Source organism: Trachinotus anak, unplaced genomic scaffold, assembly GCF_046630095.1.
Source record: "Trachinotus anak isolate AG129_WGS33_773 ecotype Australia unplaced genomic scaffold, CSIRO_AGI_Tana_v1 ptg000009l, whole genome shotgun sequence".
NCBI lineage: Eukaryota > Metazoa > Chordata > Actinopteri > Carangiformes > Carangidae > Trachinotus > Trachinotus anak.
Window position 1 is genome coordinate 12,167,368 of NW_027273860.1, and position 20,649 is coordinate 12,188,016.

The 20,649-nt window shown below is 38.7% G+C and overlaps 2 protein-coding genes and 1 non-coding gene across 4 annotated transcripts; 1 reads left to right on the forward strand and 2 right to left on the reverse strand.

Moving 5' to 3' along the window:
• Nucleotides 1-100: 100 nt before the first annotated feature.
• Nucleotides 101-11,548, reverse strand: shrprbck1r (sharpin and rbck1 related). 2 transcript variants are annotated; one of them, XM_071485372.1, is made up of 14 exons: nt 10,848-11,548; nt 9,459-9,654; nt 8,204-8,278; nt 7,818-7,959; nt 7,598-7,688; nt 7,157-7,478; nt 6,063-6,163; nt 5,737-5,907; nt 4,153-4,313; nt 3,165-3,276; nt 2,445-2,624; nt 2,080-2,178; nt 1,717-1,860; nt 101-1,471 (listed from the first exon to the last, which is right to left on the reverse strand). In XM_071485372.1, the coding sequence occupies exons 1-14, from the start codon at nt 11,121-11,123 to the stop codon at nt 1,391-1,393; spliced, it is 2,151 nt and encodes a 716-aa protein (XP_071341473.1). In that variant the 5' UTR covers nt 11,124-11,548; the 3' UTR covers nt 101-1,390. The 2 variants fall into 2 exon arrangements, with proteins under 2 accessions (XP_071341473.1, XP_071341474.1); XM_071485373.1 differs by having other exon boundaries at nt 9,480-9,654; nt 10,848-11,547.
• Nucleotides 11,549-12,774: 1,226 nt separating this feature from the next.
• trnar-ccg (transfer RNA arginine (anticodon CCG)) lies at nt 12,775-12,847 on the reverse strand. Its single transcript has one exon. It is a non-coding gene; the product is annotated as a tRNA-Arg (tRNA).
• Nucleotides 12,848-15,585: 2,738 nt separating this feature from the next.
• prlh2 (prolactin releasing hormone 2) lies at nt 15,586-17,891 on the forward strand. Its single transcript, XM_071485907.1, has 3 exons — nt 15,586-15,724; nt 16,276-16,459; nt 17,551-17,891. Exons 2-3 carry the CDS (start codon nt 16,297-16,299, stop codon nt 17,754-17,756), a joined length of 369 nt encoding a protein of 122 aa, XP_071342008.1. The 5' UTR covers nt 15,586-15,724; nt 16,276-16,296; the 3' UTR covers nt 17,757-17,891.
• Nucleotides 17,892-20,649: the final 2,758 nt, after the last annotated feature.

The following is a 20,649-nucleotide window of genomic DNA, read 5'->3' on the forward strand; positions in this document are numbered from 1 at the left end:
AAAATCTACCCATAGCTGGTATGTTCTCCAACTTTCACTCTTGTAGACATGATGACTGAGTTTGGCAGTGTTCAGATTCATCGAACTAGACACTGAAACATTTGCAAAGGACCTTTGAGTTTAAAGGTTATTTATTGATCATTAAGGCACAGCAGAACATCAGCAACACTGCTGTCATTTGAACACAAGTAACAGTGATGAATTATTCATGGCTTCTAGTGCAGGGCAGTAGTGTAGTTGAGGGCATACTGTGGTATTTGGAGTTTATCTTATTTTTTTTTAGTGAACACTGTGCAGCTGGTGAGGATACTTGCTCTTATCCTAGATAAGGTGATGTGAAAATCTCTTTGTCATCTTAGAATAACAAATTCATGCACACATGAATTAGAAAATATTCCAAATATCAATAAGGATACAAAGCTTTCACATACCATTAAAAAAAGCAGTTAAGTATGCCAGCTATTATCATCATATGCACCCCATCATATTTGAGTTCCTCATACATGTCCCCATACAATACTCAGCTGGTCAGCAGTGCAGGAGAGACATTGCCTCTGTGACTGCTGCATCCCTGCACTTCTTGTCAAATACGGAAGCATGTGAGTGCCAAACATAACACAGTCTTGTTCCACTCTGAGTCAGGTATTCAGATAACAAACCATAATCAGTCAAACAATCAGGCACATACTCATTTCAAACCTCTGCGGTGACAAAGAACACATGCAATAGCATTTTCACACAGGCAAAAAATATACTCACTATACACAACATAGACTTATTTAATCTATCTCAATGCAGAAAATTGCATATCAAGGACACGACAAGGATTTCATGACTTTTCCCAGAAAATGTCATCATAATCACCCTGCTACAGCTTTTGTGCACAAGAATAAGGTCACTTCAGTTTAATGCATCCTGGTATGTAACTACCAAAACAGAAAACAACACCCCTGTATTGCTAAATCTGCAGTGCAATCATTTCAAAAAGGCACCACACACAAAAAGTAAATACTCTTTTCCTGCATACTTCCAACCATACTTCATCATCATTACAGTAAGATGTCATCAATTAATTTATGCTTAAGACTGTTTTGTTAAACTCACACAGCTTGCATTTCCTTGTTGAGCTAAATGTCAACATATTATTTCTATCATTCTGGTTACACTGAAAAGCCAAGAGCACAGATTACTTTGGCAGAAAATGATGGTTAGAAATTTGCTCCAGTCCCCAGTTAAAACCAGCGGGATGTATTGTATGTAACAATCCTGTCAGTTTTGGCTTAAATATTCCTTTTTATACGCTTCCATCCTCTTTTCCCTATTTTAGAGAATAGTTTATTTCAAGTTCAGTCTCTCATTCCTTTCTTTAGTTTGACCACTCTGGAGATTCTCAGTGGCAGTTTTGACATTTAGGATGACATTTCTGATTGTTGACATTGCAGCGACATCCTCCACTGGTGTCTCCAGGACCCTTGGAAAGCAACAGAATAAGAGTTTGAAAGATGATAATCACATTTATGTGAAAAAGGATGATTTGGATTCAGTCTTTCTGAGAATCTGTTGACAGTGGGAAATGAATAATGCCGCCATTCCGCAGACGTAGACCATCAAAAATTTGTTGGATCCTAAATCTCTTTTTACAAATCCAGAGGGTGTAGGAGTAAAGGTAGGTATATTTGAGGAAAAAATAAATTATGCAAAGGAACTATTTCTTACCCTGGGTCCCCAGCGGGGCCCTCTAGTAACCCAGCAGATCTCAGTGTGACAGACAGTGCAGCGCAGCCAATCACATCCATCCCTCTTCTGTACAATGATGCCACACTGGGGACAGTGCATTGCCTCTCCTGACTGCACAAGAGTCTGTTTATGAGACAGAGAATGAGTGCAAGATGAATGTAGTCATCTCTCTCTGGATTATAACATACCTCTACACTTCGACATGGATTGGCTATACCACAGCTAAATTCAACTAATACTGTACTAGCAATCACAGTTTCCAAAAAAAGAGAAGCTTAGAAGAGATAATCTCTTTCTCTTTCATTTGCATTCACATATTAGCGAGAGCCCATTTCAGCTCACCTTGAGAAGATGCGTTGTCCTCCTTGCAGCAGAATCATTTATAGCGCGGGCTGCAAGATCATCCTGGTATTGCTTACAGTTCATTCCCTCATGAATTGACTGAAGTAACATAAAACAGCAAAAGATGTGTGTGTGTTCAACTTCAGTGAAAGTCCGATGCACAAAAATAGAAACATTTCTGTTTTTAGGCTGAAGTTAGCCTGAGGTGACCAGACCAATTAAAAACTGTGACTACTTTCAGCGGTGAAGTTTTCCCCCTAGTTTATGCATATATTCATAAATAGGCACATTTAATACACAACTTCGTGTTAACGCTGAGCACACAAAGACAATTCCCAGTGTTTTATACTGTACATATTTCCTACCTTACAAATCAGGCAGTTGTGTTTCCCACAGACGGGGCAATGGAAGACGTTGACCGTGTCCTCGTACACACACCAGCCGCGACAGTCTGGAGTGGCACAGTGATAGCTGCCCTCACATCGAGACTCAGCCACTGACAGACCTCTCTGCAGCCAGCGCTCATACTCCTCTGCTGGCACCAACTGTAACGCAGAAAAGGAAAGAAAGCATAGTAATATCAAAGTAACTTGTTATAACACAACAAACACATTATAAATTCTGAGGAGTGGGAGTTCTTCTCTTGTACTTCTTTTTACACAATCCACATGTAGTGCCAAACCAGCCTGACTGGCTGTCATTTCAAACCCTGAGGTTAAATTAAAACAACTGTCCGTCTTCATGAGTCCTGGTTGGATCACAGTTTAATGATTAACATGTAGCAGCTGTGTCCATATTGCTAACTGCTGCTTCATCACAGCTGGGAGAGCAGCTGGACTTTCCACAAGGGGAACGGCCAAACACTGTGCTGAAAGCAAGCAGCAGAGCAGTAGCTCTGGTTTCTTAGCTGGAACTGACAGTGTTGACAAGACTTTTTCTTGTTAAATCGAAACATCATGTACAGTTTGATTTTAATATTATGATGCTTTTGGGATGCTAAAACCAACTGCTAATACACCAGTTACAAAAGGTACGGTATGTTAACTTGGTGTATCAGATCAAAGATGTTTGTTGGTGTAACTCACGGCTCTGATCTCCCTCTCCTGCAGGGAGCAGGTACAGGAATATGTGTCATCTCTGTAGGGACAGGGCACCTCGGGCTCCTCACTCAACATGATGACTGAGCGTAAGCACTCTCTGGGCAGGCAAACAGAACAACACAGTACAGTTTGAATCATGGCAAACATCCAGGATATTTAATGAGAATGAGAAATGAGAAAAAAAAACACTTACTCCTCATCCTATTAGCAGAAGCAGTGAAGCCTCTCTTCAATCTACACCCCTGCCTTCTTCCTATTACCTTTATGCTCCCTCCCATTCCACCCATTATGAGACACAGTACACAACAAAACTGTGTACACCCGTGTTCAATATTATCAAAACATGAAATTATTAAAAACATATCATCTTATAATTATTATATTTTTTAAGTTGAAGTGTAAGGTATTCGATCTTATGTATAATAAAAAAAAAACAGGTTTAGATAAGCTACATTGAAAACATGGGACCCAAGGTAAAACCTCAATGCAACAAAAGTGAGTACACCTGTAATTTCCAGTTATGGCTAACTGCATGAACAAGGTTATAAAATCACCGTTAAAAAAAACAGCTTCCTCAGTTTTGGCCGGGCTGTGTGTGAAACAACATGAGTGCTTTAAAGCAGAAGGCAGAGCAACAAAACCCCTCCAGAAAAAAGATGCTGAAAATGATCACCTGTGAAGAATGGCAGAACATCTCTCCACAGATCTGTGGTATCGCCCATGCCCAGAGGACCAAATCCATCATCAAAAATAAAGGCAAACAATTAAAAAAAAAAAAAAAGAATGGACTCTCACTAATGAGGGGTGTACTGACTTTTGTTGCAGCTGGTTCTTTTCCTCTTGGACTTTGGCTAAAAACAAATAAAACTGCATTAAATGGACAAGATTTACTTAACATTTTAGTGATACTGGCCAGGGGTGTAGTACAAAGTATCATTAATCTTTCTGATTCCTGATACCTCCTGATTCTTACCTGCAGAAGCAATGAAGACATTCCCTCAGCAGGACCCCCTCTCCAGGCTGCAGGTCCACGTAGCAGATCCTACAGTCCACAGGCTCTGGGTTAGGCACCAGATCCTGGCCGTCCATCATCACCAGCCGAGCAAAATTCTCCCTGCGCTCCTCTTCCCTTGCCTGAGACAAGGAGCGGTATTGTTGGGAGGGTTAAAGGTTATGTTCCATAAACAACTTCCCTTCAGTGTTTTTTTAAGTGGCAGAACAAAGATTGGCAATGCATAAAAAATACTGTGGGCTAAATTTACAATTCTTCACCCACACACACATGTACAGGCATGATCACACATGCAGACACACACATCGCGTATAAACATTTTATTATCTGTTTCACAGAGTATATACAATTGGACAGTGCAAAATGAACAACTATTACATTCAATTTAGTGGCATTAAAAAAAGCCACCTGATGTAAAAAGTCAACAGTGATCATGATTATCCAGCTTGATTGGTCAATACAAAGAATAATAGTTCATAGTCTCTTATCATCAAAGCCTGATTCATACTTATAACCAGGACCAAACAAGTTCCTTATTATATGTTTATGCGACAATAAAATCCATCTTTATAAGATTAAATGTAAATAATGGCCTAAGAAGATCAGTATTGGTCTTCTGTCACCATAACAGTATTTGCACATTTTCATAAAATGTGAAATCATCTGTTTTCATACAGTTTCTCTGCAGTAGGATATCATGAACATGCAAAACACTGGAGATGGGGATGCACCAATACCATCACTCATATTGCTTATTTGGCCGATCCCAGGCAGAAATAAGGCTTAATAGTCTGCAGCGGTATCCGTGCATCTCATGTGAGCCTACGTTCAACTTCATAATAGAAATAACATAACCATATGCTTTCAATTCCAGCATATATGTATACATGCATAGAGACATAGGCTTGTGCATGAGGATTTCTTATGTAATCTAAAAGTGAGTGTTTGAAGGGTGCAGCAGAATTGGTGCTACAAGTTCAAACTGTCTGTGAATGAAACATAAATGATTGGAGTGTGTGTATGCCTGTGTCTCTGTGTGTTCAGTAGTCCTGGTCCAGGTTATACAGGAGTGAGTTGTTTTGAGCCCCAGCACTCCTCAGCACCTCTCTTCTCCCTTTCTCCTTCAAAAAGACAGAGACAGAAGAGAAGAGAGTCAACCTGAGAGAGCCTGCAAGTTTGAATTCAAATGTCAGCTTTGAATCAGTTTCATATTTCCCTATCATTATTATTTTTTATTCTGTCCAATTTGGAACTCTATTTTGCCTAGCAGGTTTTTTTTTTGTTTTTTTTTTTTACAAAATATTATTTGATCGAGGCCCATTTAATGTAACCCTTCTTTGTCACGAAATGATATTCCACGCTTCATTTTTCATATTGAGCAAAGTGTTTGTTCGAGCCGTTATCTCTCTATCCCTTGCAGCATATGCCAAAATAAGGCTTTATTCAGTATATATGGGTGACATAAACCATTGTTGCATGCATACAAGTGTATGATTGTATATGTAAGACTGTCGGTGCATAGTATATTGTGTGTGTATTTCCTACCTGCTGGTACTGTCTGATAGCCTCCTTCTCCTGCTGGATGCGCCTGAGTTCCAGTGCATCGGGTCGGTATCCCCCTGGGATGACGTAGTTCTCAGGCCGGTTTGTGCTGCAGATCTCACAGCCCGGGCGAGTTGGTTTGTTAATGTAAGTGCAAGAGGGGCATGACCAACCCTGAAATACACATTAGCACCTTTATTTGTTGCTTCCAATTGCCAAGGTGAACTTTGCTATTTTTTTCACTATGTTTTTTGTGTGTTAACATGTGAGAAACAACACTACATGCATACTACAGTTACAATACCACCATAACTGCTGCTGTATATTACCTGGGTGGAGGACGTGCTGGGGCTCAGTGCTTCATTGAGTTGAGGCATCTCTAGGTTGATGAGATCTCTGATCTCACTGATGTTTCCTCTCTCTGACCCACCTGACATTTGACATCAAAGACAAAAAAATGTATATAACAAGCGACCAGTAACATCTGCAAGTCAATGTGTGTGCCCATTAAGCTAGTGTGTGTACGTCTTTGCATCTGTATGTGTTACATAACCTTTGAAAAATGTACTGTGTGCAAGTGCAAGCCCTCCTACATAAACACAAATCTTTGTCAGAAGTAATCACTGTCTGTTCTACTGACCTTCTTTATTAGATCTATAGGAAACAACGCTGCATTAACAAACGTAACACATCATTTTGAGTAATATTAGACTATTAAATTTATATAAGAGTTTTTAAAAATACTTTAATACATGGTTAAGCCCATTTAAATTGGTCTTTTGCTACACTGTCCAGAGCTGTGCACTGTTATATTGTCACTACATGGTCAGCGATAGCACAAGGCACAGATGCAGCAGGAGTCAATGTCTAGCTGGAGCAGTGATCTCTTTACCAATCAGTGTTGGTATTTTCATACAATTAAAAGGACTGTAGTGCTATAGTCATGCTGGAATAAAATACTGTAACAATACATTTCACAACACTCATCGCAAAGTTTTCAATTCAGTGGATTTTCAGCATTTAAGGTTTCTTATGTAGTACATTGTAAAGCACTGCTTTCTTTAGTGATGTATCTCTAAACAGGTCATCTCAAATATCATACTTGATGTGTATTATAACTAAAAATGGAGGCATTTCTTCTAATACATCCTATTATTTATTTCTGCTTAATTAAATATGTATTCAATTGTGACTTCAAAATTACATAATGAAACTGAATCCCATCAAGCTGTTTTCAGTGGATCCTTAAAACCAACCAGAATTTGATGAATTAAAGAGTATTATAGTGAACTTAAAGAAATAGAGCAGTGGGTTTAGGCTTTTCATTGGCATTAATAGTGACAGGAAACACATAACACTGTTATTATCATTTGTTGTGCACCATATGCATCAATCAAACCCACATATTAATGAACTCACTCACCAATGTTGCTGCCAGTATGGAGCCTAGGAGGCAGGGTGGTGTAGGGCCTCCGGTCCTGAGATAAGGGGCCGTTTGCAGAGGTAGAAGGGAGGGGAGAGGTGGGGAGCGACAGCGATGGAGGACTGAGGAGAAGGGCACTCTCCTGGTCCTGCTGGAGGACTTGGAGGGTCAAGCGAGCATGACGGGCTGATAGGAGGTACAAGAAGGCTGTATCACCGTCCTGACGAACGCCATATGAGGCGAGAGAACGCTGGTTGGTGCACAAGCATTGGCCAATCACCCAGCGCTGCACCCGCGGGTGAAAGCCATACTCAAGAAACATCTGAGGTGGTAAAAAAAAATGAAAGGAAGCAACCATGTGAGAAATGTAAACAATCAGGCAGAATAACAGAGATATTGTGAGGGAAAAAACTAGGGAGGAGAAACATTGTTCAGACTGACCTGCTGTTTCAGGGCTGCGGTCGTCATATGGGGGAAAACTTTCACAGTGACACAACAGGATGAGGAAGAATCTTCAACTACAACAGCCAAACTGCAGAATACAATGAAAGACAAGCTATCAGCCAAAATATTATATCATACCTTATATCACATTTTAAAGTGTGAAACAATTATTGAGCATCAATCATATCAAAATCATAATTAATATTCATGTCCCTACTTGATTTCAGTGTCGTCATAGTCTCTGGCCAAGGGTTTAATCTTGAGCGCAGCACGTTGTTGGGCAAGTGTGACAGCAATGACAGAGGCAGACTGCATGTCACCTGCTTCTATAGCTCGGGTCAACTCTATGCAGTTTTCCTCTACAGATGGATACACGCATACATGCAAAGGAAACACAGACAAGCCCACACAGGTGAACATACAGCACAGGCAAGCCTGCGTAGAGGATGCTTCCATACCTCCAAAGAGCTACTACAGCTAACAATCGTTCAATGAATGAATGAGTACAATGAGTGAACAAATGAGTGAATTAATGACATCACATCTTAAAAAACAAAGATCAGGTAACATTTTACATGAACAGGAAGATGTTCATGTACACACCTGTTCGTTGCAAGGCCAACGTGTTCTGAAGATGAAGACCTTCCAGGGGGGGCTGAGGACCATTGTTTTGAGGGGCTGCGGCCATTAAAAAAATGTAAAAAAAAAAAGACCAACAACAGTTAGCTTTTCCACATTTAACAAGAGACCATTGGCACTGCACTGTCTACTTTTGCTGTAACTACTTTTGCTTTTGAGACACTGGATACTGTCAGTGACTTCATTTCATTTATCTAGCTCATCTATCTAATACATCTATTACACAGTTTTAAGAGTTAAGTTAGACCACAACTGAAGTGAGAGCAACTCCGACTCTATCTTCACTCGCAAAGCGTTAAAATGAGATCAGCTGAGAGAAAGGCTTCTGTGTCTGGTGTCACGGGGGTAATTTGTCTATTACGCCGTCCATTCCACATTCTTTAAGTCAGTTTGAACGTTCGACTGAGATGTCAGTCCCAAAAAACCACGCAACTTCTCAGGCAGAAAATAAGCTCCCCATGGCTTAGAAGGAGGATTTTATGATCCTCCCAGACTGGGAGAGAAACATAGTCCTTTATGCATGTCCAACATCTATTTTAGGGTCTCTTCTCAGCTGGTTAAGCCCAATTTACCTACAAAGGGAGATTCCCCAGGGTTCCTACATCAGCACTTTCCACTATATTAAGATAGTTGAAAAATAAGGGCCTGGGTTTGTGTTACACTACAGCTGCTGACTTCAGTAGTCATCCATGGTTGTAAACTGAGCAGTTCTGCATAAGTATCATTATGATATTTACCCATAGTGGTGATAAAAGCTGGCTTATTACCAGTTTTAGCATTCTACAATTATATTTATAGTATCTATATAGTATATAGTTTTTCACTTTAAGATGTCTTTCTTTTCTTTTACTTTATTGCTTACATACATGTGAAAATGTCAAAAAGGGAATATTATGTAAGTAAGCACAGGACAATTAATTGAAATTCCCTCAAAGCAGAAATTTGAAGCTTGGTTACAGTGGTTGAGACTGATGCTAGTGATGTTACTAAGCACTGTCAAGGCCAGTGAAAAGCTCTTCTGTTCAGATAAATCAATGGCTTAACAGTTTGACACGTCAAGCTCATTTCGCACAAAGATCACTACAGGGCAAATTAATTCCACCACTTGAGAGTACACAACAAAAGTGTCCCACAATATCTTTAAGTGGATGTGAAAATGTTCACATGACCCTGTTGCAGGAAAATATCTAAGCTTTTCTCCATCTTTCTGTGTAAGTACCTGGTAAGATAGGTGACTGACCTCTGTGTGCTTCTCTCAGTGATGACATCATAACGGTAGCCCACTCATGGGCCTCCTGCTCACAGCGAAAGTTAAAGCTGATGCGGTCATGTGGTGGCGCTGCCAAACTTAGCTCATGGCACTTTGGTGACTTCACTTCATAGTGAACAGTCCTCAAGTCAAACTCAGCAATGGTCTGGATCAAGAGGAAGAGAGAGCAAGAATGAAAGGAGATGAGGTAGGGTGAAATGAGGAAGGTCAATGAATCATAGGTTACGTTATTCCAATCGTAGGTCACGTTATGGTAACTATGTGCATCACTGCATGTGTGCACATGGCTTGGTAAAAACATCATTTAATATTCCATTGTACTGTAACTAACTGAAATATAGATACAAATTGTTACAGGATCCAATTAAGAAAATATCAGAACAAATATGAATTCGTTTTTGTTTTTTTTTTTAAATGCAATAAATGGAAAATGATAAAGGCTTTGCATGGAACTTTCCCAAGCCGCTGAATGTACATATCTCAGTATGATGCATTGCAAAATGCATCATACTGAGACATGTGTCTAATATTTTCCACCCCATAGTGTATACTAACTATTCAATAGTGCAGTATAATTCAGCAGCACCAGAAAATCCTTTCTCCAAAATGACAATAAAGTTGAATCAGAAACTGTTGCAAGAAAGATGTAAATATCAGAAATTTCCTAAAAGTAAGATTTATACTAGAACTGTTGTATCACAAAACAACAATTTTAGTTTAGGGTAGTGAGTAATAATATTTGTTTCAAAAATCCAATAACTAAAAGGAAAAGAGGCTTTTTATGTAACTGGTAGAAGTGACCAATATTCAAAGACCAGTTGATTTTAGATTTGATGATGCATTTGCGTGATACTTTCTACATATCGGCACCCTTTGAGCTGAACCCAAGGACTCTTCTGAAGGCTTTTATTATGCATAAGCCATAATTGTGAGAGAACAACAAACAAACTGAAACACAACAGACTCAATTTAAGTAGATATAGGTGGAAAAATATGGTAAAGTTGTGTTGTGCAGTTTTGTTTTGTGAGGTTATCTGATGGGTGCTTTAACAGTGAACAGATTAGGCTTGAGGAGCAGAAGGGGCCAACAGGGGCCCACAACTCCTTATTACCCTGAGGGGTGGCTAGCTGGTAAGTCCAGCCCTGGTCAGAAGCCAGAGGTTAGCAGCCAATGCTATATATAAACTTAAGTTTGGTTTTATTACACCATATTTCACACACCAGGTCCTGGCAGTTGGTATGGTGTCATATCTAGCATTAATTGAAAATCGCTCCTCAAACAGGGTGTTGAGGATACACACCACAACAAGCCCAACACCACCGCTGCTGCTCACTCACCACGCTCCGGCCGGTCCCGCTGCTGTCCTGGAGCGACAGCCGGAATTCCCCGGATTTCCCCGGGTCCATGCTGAGCTGCAGGCGGAGTGACTCATCACCTGCCCCCGGAAGACACAGTGGCCGAATACCAGAATGGCACACCGACACCCGAACCGAGATGAGGACGGTCTGGCAGCCAGGCTGTGACTGCGAGGCCCCATACTGACCGGGGAGGGCAGCGGACTGGTCCGGTGTGTTGCCAGGGGAGCAAGTCCAACCGCCTGAACTCAGCGACATCCTGCCGACAGACTCATGTAGAAAACAAACACAAACACACGGGGTCCGCAGGGTTGTTTACGTCTTGGTTCCTGCCCTCGGTTTGAATATCCTTTCGCGACACTTCTCACATTGTGTCTCGCTGTTAGATGTTCATTAGCCTCACTTGACAACAGGAAGCAAGTGCGTACAGTCTGGCAACTGTTTTGAGCGACTTCAAAAAAAAAAAACTACAGCCCGAGCCAGAGGTTTCACTTCTCTCTTCTTCCGTTTTCGCTGAAGCTCCGTTTCAGACAGATGCACTATTTCTTTTGACTGCCAAGCATTAAGAGTCTCTTAATATCTTCCTAGTCCTACTGTCAAGGTTATTGAAGTACTTCGTTACTAGTAACACTGAGTGTTTTTGTACGTATGCTTTAACTCCGTATTGCGCATGCGTTTGTAGGAGAGTGACGTATGCTGTTGCAATATTTATGAAGGTTGTTTTTTTGTTGTTTGTTTTTTTTTTTTAGCGGTGATTCTTTAAATTTGCCTTTTATGTAGTTTTTCATTATATCATCTTATTTCCATTATACTTATCTTCATTCATTTTTACAATTTGTATTTATTTTATTTCAATTAAATAAAGATTGAAAAAAAAATGTTTTTGGTTAGTTCTCCTGTTAGCTGACTTAATACTGAAGAAATGTAATATTTCAATTTGAGACATATATGCTGTTCCTCAGACAAGTGTTTCAAGTCTGTGGTGTCAGTGCAATGCAGCTAAACCTTGTGGTGGCACAAGCAGTCTGTGTATTTATTTATTATTTGACCACAAAGGGGCAGCAACAGCAAGGCACCCCATATTAAAGGTTACATTGAATGTGTTTTTGGCATCTTAACATTTTTGATGCTTACTTGTAACTTACTGTACTTTTATATTGTAGCATTGGTACTTTTATTTAAGTAAAGAAAAAGTCTTCTTCCATTGTTTTCATCATAAACTTTCACCTTAAATAATCTGCTCAAATCTGTTTTTGGCATCTTGTGGCATTTCTTTTGCAAAATCCGTGTTTATGACCTAGGTACAATCACCATTTTTTGTTATGATAGCTTTCATATTTATTAAATATAAAAAATACAAATGAAAATGTATAACTCTAGCAGTAATCCCACAAGTCACAAAATTGAAAACTCCACCATTTGTAGTTATTCCTTTTCAAGACTGCATGCTTTGAAGTCTCCACTACAAAAGCATCCTTCCTCACAGAAGCAGTATAATCCAGGTTTGGTATTAAATAAGTTCAGCAGGATTTATGTGCATTCTGAGAACTCACCTCATAATTTTGCGTGGCCTGGTCTCATACAGGATAATTTCACAGAAACTTATGGCATATTTTGGTAAGTTTATCATTCATTTGATATAGGCCTTCTCCACAGCACCTTCATAGTTGGAAAACCAGTAACATTTAAGTGTCTGACGATATGTTAGGCAGTATGCAAAATGCCAGCAACCTAGATGGAATTAAGTTATTAATTCTATTATTTACACCTGCATTTCTCCTATTGCTTCACATACTCTCAACTGGATTTCAAACTATAATGCACTTCCATTCCACTTCTCTCTTTATAGATGGGCAGGAAGCATATATATAACTAGTTACAAACCCACATTGTCTAGGTGATACTCACATGACCCAGGTGGGACTTGAACCCACAATCCCCAGCTCCGGAGGCTGATGCCTTATCCATTAGGCCACTGGGCCACTATACCTTCAACATAGGAACTGGTAGAATCCATCAATGCCTTTTGTTTCGCAAAGCTCGACAGGAAATACCATCAGTGAAACTGACTGAGGCTGATTTCTCAGTTGAAGATTTTTTAGGAGAGAGGGTAAACCAAATGTGGTCAATGAATGTCCCAGCCCACACGCTGTGTAGGTCACGAATTGTGAGGCAATTAACAAAATATACTGTAGCACAAAAGGGGAATGATTTAGACCACAAAGCTTAGCTGGGTCAAGCTGTTAATCATTGTGCAAGCAGGGTTTTCTCAATCGATACCACATTTCTCAGGGCTCTGATGTCCCACATTATCAATGAAATCTCCTCTTTAAACTTTATACCTCTTTTCACTGTTATTTTAATGAATGAAATACCTATATTCTTACTTACTTGCTCATCAAATGTCTTTTTTTACACACAATGCGTAATGAAGCAGTAAGTATGGCAGGTACCACATGCTGTGACTTGACCAGTGATCCGCTTTGCCTCCATTCACAGAAACACAGATGACGCAGCCAAGATGAAGCCATTCAATCAGGTGCTGATGAGACCATGAAGAAAAGCAGGAAATGCAACCACATGTCAGAGACAGAGAAACCACATTACTGCACATCATAGATCAGTACCTGAGCATGTTGTTCTATTTTCTTTTTAGATTTATTTGTCCCAAAAATGCATTCATGAGTAACACCAACAGGGCTTTTAGCAGAGTGCCAAACCTTACACACCTATCTGTGACTGGACATCTGGAGACAACAAATCACAAACTTTGTTTTCAAACTGAAAAATACAATTTCTGAAGAAATTACTGTGGTATTGCCGGCGTCTTCTCGAGCTGAAGCTAAACTGCATTGCTAGCTTGAATTTGTGTGATGAAGCAGTTGAAGTAGTATGAAGAAATGGAAAAAAGAGAGCATGGATGAAGAACGCAAACTGTAGTGTAAGCAGTGAAAACAGTTTAGATATGAGTCATATTGTCTAAGTGATTTTAAGTACAAATTCACTCACTCAACTTAAAGGTTTAGTGGAAATGGCCTACACACACCTTGTTTGCTACATATTAACCAATCAGAATAAGGCTACCAATCCACCAATCAGAGTAAGGCTACACCCATGCAAGTGCTTATTTGCAGTGTGTTTGTATATTTGGTTGTGTTGAGTATTAGCTGTGTGTTGTGTGTATTTGGTTTTCAGTATTTACAGATGTTGTCAAATGATGTCAGAGGATGTTTTCTGAATTTGCTTCTGTTTTGTCTATTTGCACATTTTCTTAAGTTGCAGTGTGCCACTGTAAAATATGTAAAAAATAAATAAATAAATAAATTTGAATATTTTGGAAAGTATGAAATGTAACTGAAAAAAAAACTAAATACATCCAATAATGTAAAGTTTGAATGGAGTTTCTCTGTTGAAGCGTCAAGAAGGAGAAGGAGAAGAAAAAAAAAGTGAAAAAAAAACAGTGAAATAATAAAGAATTTTTGAACCCGAGAAGAACATATAGTGGCTTTCACAGCCATCCCACCTAACAAGCATTCCCTGTCATTAATCAAATCTGCTTTCTTATTTACAAATGTGTCCATGTTGTGTTGTGATTACACATCCTCGGGTGGTTATCTTCTCATTATTGCAGCCATACTCTGCACCATACAATCTGATCTAGTCAGTGATAAATTATGGCTGCCCAAATCTGTGGAGGAAAACCAAAGTGTTGCTACAGGGTGAGGCTGCGTACATGCACAAACACATGGACACACATACACTTGCATCACGTGCTACATAAGACAATGATATCCCTCTAATATACTGTGCTGTTATATATGAGGGTATTGTACATGGAAAATGTTTATTTATTTATCAGTTGGATCGCATAGGATCACAGCTTACTTATCGATTGATTAGCTGATTTATTAATGCATTATTTTACCTCTACATCTCCTGAAGAATTTACTTATTTGGTTTTCTACTCATGGATTTTTCAGAATGAATAAGCCTGTAATCTTTCAATACATCACAAAGAAATCACCTAAATCTAAGCTGAAAAAAACTAGCACTGTCATGCATCTTGACCTTTACAGTCTTTCTTTTAGACCTGAGGGCGAATTTGCACCTCAATACATTTGACTGGGTGAACTACTCCTCACCTTAACCTCTCACTTGTGACTCATTGTTGTCACCTCTCAGCACATATATTGGTGATATGTGTTCGACAAAAAATTCCCATCCACCTCCATATATATTACGTATCATGTATATTTAAAGCTCTTACTCCTTCCTGAATCAGTTTGATACTGTGTTTTCTTTACTGTGTCAGCACTAAGCTCTAGTGTTGTATTTCAGTATGATATCAGAGTATTTGGAGCTTGTCATTATTATAAGAAAGTTCCTAATGCTTCCTGGTGACAAGCAGTCTACTGAGGTTTTTGCAGTAGCTGCTTGGGTCCTGCCTGGTCCCTGGTAATCAAGCTGATTGATGAAAGACTCATCAAAAACCACCCACCCCAGTCACTGTCTGACAGACCTACTTGAGCTGGTGGGTCTCCCCATGTTCACTAATTTAAACTTGTCTGCATGTCAATGACTTCCTGATGGATCACTCTGCTACGTGACAGACATCAGGAAAACTCCAAAACCAGACCTCCTTTGTCAAAGGGATGAGGGGGTTTAAAGAGTGGGAGGAGGCGAGGAAGCGAGGGGGGTGATGCATCCTGTAGTCTGGGATCACTGTTTGTGACTGACGTTCTTGATTCATCATTCAACAACCTCACAGGCAGCATGGATATATAAGCTGGAGCACACCTGCTCAACAATAACGACTTCAGACCTCTGCCAACTGACCTCAGCCGTTACCAACGTGCAGGGTAAGAGGCTGCTGTTTGGAGATTACATTATATATTTATATATATATTTACAGCCAGACAAATTCATTCTTTTCAATGTAAGATAATGAGGATACCTTAAGTTGTGTGTAACTGTGTGACTGTGTCATTAATGGGGTGAATAATTGTAATATGATATTGATTGATATATAGGCTATGATATTTCTATGGGGAAGCTTTAATGAGAAATATGAGTTTACAATGGTCACTATGTTTTTTAAACTCTAGTAAATTCAGTTTATATCATAATATTCCTGTATGAGTTTATGGTGCATAGTAATGACATTTAAATGATTTCATCCTACTTTTTTTTTCTTCATCTCATATAAACACTGTGCTACCAGGTTCCTACTGTAGAGTTTTTCTATGGGATTCAAAATTGAATCTATAATCATCTTACCTGACCGAGAGATATTTTTAATCTATAATAATAATAACTACATCAGTTTCAAATTTCTTTAGGCTTTCTTCTCTTTTCTGCTCACTTACAGTGAGTGATATGTCACTGACCAGGGTCCCTCTGTCCTCTTTAGTGCCTTGAGAGACTCCACAGCATGCTGCCTGGGAGAGTGGCTGATGTCCGGCACTGTGTCCTGATGAGCCGCTGGCTGCCTGCAGCTGTGGCACTGCTGCTCCTCCTCTCCTCCAGCTTCAGCAGCGCTCATAGCACCACGGTGGAGCACGACTTCCACATTGTTCACAATGTCGACAACAGAAGTAAGACTTAGCTTTGTTTATTATATAATTTTTTTCTTACAACCTGATGGATTTTCTCAACGTTGATTAGGGACATTTGACAAGCCACTAAGTGAAGATTGAGCAGGAAGGTATGAGGGGGACAGACATCACTTTTCAGTTATGATTATGGTCTGTTTGTGATTCTCTGTGGTGAGTTTACAGTGACCTTTTTCTACTTTCTCTTATATATGGCTTCCCATCAACCATTTACATAGGGAATAATATCTTTCTTTACAAGTGTTCTTATTAAAAGTACTATTACACTTTACATCTAGATTTGAGATATGGTGTCAGTGGGTTACAAAACCTCTTTTAATCTCAAGGCACCATTTACTGCGTCTTAATATTATTAGATTTAGAAAATAAATGCTGAACTTTATTTAGCTAAGAATGAGGACATAAGAGTGTCTAGTAATTTGTGCTACACTTTTACCAATAATATAGCTTATTATCTAATCTGCTATGTATTTTATTTTGTCACAGTTCACATAAATTGTATGGTTATTGATGTGCTAATTGTTATTATTAAATTGCCAATATAACTGTTTGCATATTTAAATGTATATATTCACATAATTTTAATGATTTATTATAGACTATTATTATTATAGCTGTAATACACAGCACACAGTCCCCCTTTTTCCACTGTATATATACTTTGTACATTGCAAAATATTTTACTTCAAAGAAATAGAACAATAAATAGAACAATAATGTTATAGTAGTTATTGTTGTTTCAGAATCTCTCTTATTCTCATTTAAATGAATGAATGGATGATTAAATATGGTAAATCTTCATATAAAAGTAATTTCTTCATATAAAGATCCTTGGAGCTTCAAACCACTTGAGAAAATAATCTATATTTACATAGACAAGAATCTATATAATCAAACTTGAGATGCTAAAAATGGCTTTATGTTTGACTTCATGGATTACTTGAATTTCATGTCAAAATTAAAAATTATTAGTATTGTGTGTTTTAAGAGTATAAATTCTGTCCTCAAACTGAACTGTCAGTATTGATCACACGCTATGATACATGATGATGATGTACTTGTGTGTGGTCCAGGTCCAGAGATAGACCCATTCTGGTACGTGGGGCGTGGGGTGAGACCCATCGGGCGTTTTGGGAAGAGGCACAGCAGCGTGGAGACTCTGGACAGCAGGGGGATGCAGCCTGTCGTCAGGACGCTGGAGATGCTCCTCAACAGCCTCAGAAACAAGGAGAACCTCGAGAAAGTGCTGGATGGGGAGGACAGGGATTGGTTACCGTGACAGCAAGCCCTCCTTCTTCCATCCACAAATGCTGAGTTGTCCTTATTTTTTATCTTGATTAGGGTTATTTACTCTTTCCCTCTTAACTGTATTTCTCTCTGGTGTCTGTTCTGAGGCCTCGGTTGCTAGGATCCTTGATGAAATCCTTCTCCAAATCTATCTGTATATAAAAAGGTATTCTATATTGATTAATAAATAAGGATGTTGTGATTATATGTGTTGATATCCTTCCTATATTTGCAGATGCACAACAAAAATTCTCTTTCAAAAGAGAGAGCTATACATTTGAAATTTTATTCATTTCATTATACATTTTTTCTCAGAGTACTGTGGCACATAGAGAATCTGTATTTTTTGCACGTTAATATTTTCCCCGTCATATGGATTGCAACAAACGATTGCACATAAAAGTGAATGGCCCGCCTGTGGAGCTGTGCACAGTGAACCTCTTCATACTCATTCACACTGGATTTAAACAGGAAGAAAAGTAATATAGTTTTTAGCCGTGTGGATATCATTATTTCTGATTATCTGGGACACAGTTTCAGTAGAAAATTTGATCTCCTGTGTGAATCCAGCCTGACAAGTCATAACAATTATACACAGTCTCTTGCACACAACACTGAAAGATTGGTCAACTATGATTGGGGCAATACACACATTATTCTATATCATATCCATCTTTTCACACATATACATATATTAACAAATTCTTTGATGAGATTATTTTTTTTTTTTTTTTTTACATTAGAAAAATACAGGACACTGATGATTGGACCCTTGTGGCTGTGCTTCTCATGGGAGATTTTACATCAATTTGATAAAACCAGAAACATGCTTTTTATACATTGACACCTCTGGAGAACAAGACTGACAAAAGTACAGGATCAGTGTGCAAAACCAGAGATGTGAAAGACTGGGATGAAAAGGTCACTAATAGAAGGGGCAGAGCATTCATACAGAAGATCATCACACCTTTTAGTTCACGCAGTCCAGCAGGAAAGCCAACCCTGCTCTTAAGCTGTAGCCAAAGCAAAAACTTTGACAACTGTGTGCATGGCTAACTGATATTCAAACTAATGTGAGTGGTGACAGAGTAAAAGTAAAAGAACCCAAGAAATGAAAGGCAGTATTCTCAAACCTAGTGTTTAAGAAGTACAAACACAATATGAACCATACCAGCCGCTCCCAAAATGCCTGCTGTCACTTGTGTTTTTGTAGCATTTACCATCGTCATTACTGGCAGAATATCAAATGGTAAATGCAGACATACACTGAAAGCACTTTGAGTCATCACATATGATAGGACTGACTGAGGAGGGCTCCTTTGAGGAGAGAATAAAGCCTTTAATTTGCAATAGTACTTATTTTAGTGGTATTGCATAAAAACTTTCATTAAGTACAAAAATAAATTGCTTGTAACAAAATCATGGTTTCATGGCATTTGTTATAAAGCCCATCTGACTTCATTGTGTAAAAATCTTTACAAGATCTTCTGAATGCAACACAAAAGTTCAGACATGACCCAGCAAAGGGAAAACATGAAGATACCTTTTTGCTCAAACAAAAGACCACAATCTTTTAAAGTAAACAAAGAAAATGACAGTGAGGAAGAAAATAACTTTGGGTTGATGAATACTGCATTGAGAAAAGGATTTTAAAAAAGTATCAAAAATGAGAATGCTTTCTCAGAATGTAGATCTACAGACATATCAATAGCAGAATCTGAGTTTTCTTTAATTCCTGAAATCAGCTTTCGGTTCAAGACCAAGTTAAGTCCATCTTTAGATTGTACAATTCTCTCTTTCTTGCTAAAAATGAAAAGACCTTGTACATTAGGGAAAAGTGGGAAACAGAGGCCGGGGTGGTGTTTTCTGAGGAAGCCTAGGGGGTCATTTGCAGCTTTCAGTGGTCTTCAACTAACTCTCTAGATTGAAAAGAACATTGCTGGAAAAATATTATGAGATATTTTAAGACCTCACAGCTGGAAAAATGTAAGAATACAAATTTGGCTAGTAGGAGACAATGTGGATCCACGGATGCAAATCATTTCGATGTATTTTAGGACTGCCACAATAAGTTTATATTGGAGAGGCATTCACAAAACATGAAGTACAGTATTCATGACTTGAACACCTCTGAACTTGGAGACACTTTATCCAGGCTATCCATGTATTGTTTTTGAAAGAGAGGAAAAATATAAAGCTGCTGCTGGGGCTTTCGGCAGCAAGTAAAAAAAAAAAATCATTACTAGAAAGTGGTTAAACCCAGTATCACCCATATTAGAAGATTGGTTTAAACCCTTTTTGAAATACTTAAATTAAAAAAAAGTTGACTCGTTCAGGATCCACAAAGGTCCTACCAAATTTGGAATACATGGATTGAATTTATAAACCCAATGTGAGCACACTTCACACGATTCCACTAATCTTTCCAATTCTATTTTTCCTCCTCGTGATGAGAATAGCAGAAACATGAGCTCCTTGGTTCTAATGACGGCTATATAGTTGCATTTCTAACAGAAGGGGAAGGAGCATATGAAAATTTGATGATGGAGAGAAGTAAACGGGCCAAGTATTTGTATGCTGTTTGTTTGTGTGTGAGTAGATATTAACGCCTATATAATGACAGGTGTATATAGAGGTAGATATACTCTTTGTGGAGGTGAAATTATGAAATTGAAATGTACCTGAAGCCTGAATTATGGCCCATAATTTCTACTGCCTTGAATCGCCTCTTATATATATATATATATATATATATATATATATATATATATATATATGTATATGGAAAAGGGCTCCCTGTAAAAATACCCTAGTTGTTTGTATATTCTTTGATGTTGTCCTTTCCAAATGAAAATAACACTAAAGAGAACTAAGTGGATCTGAAT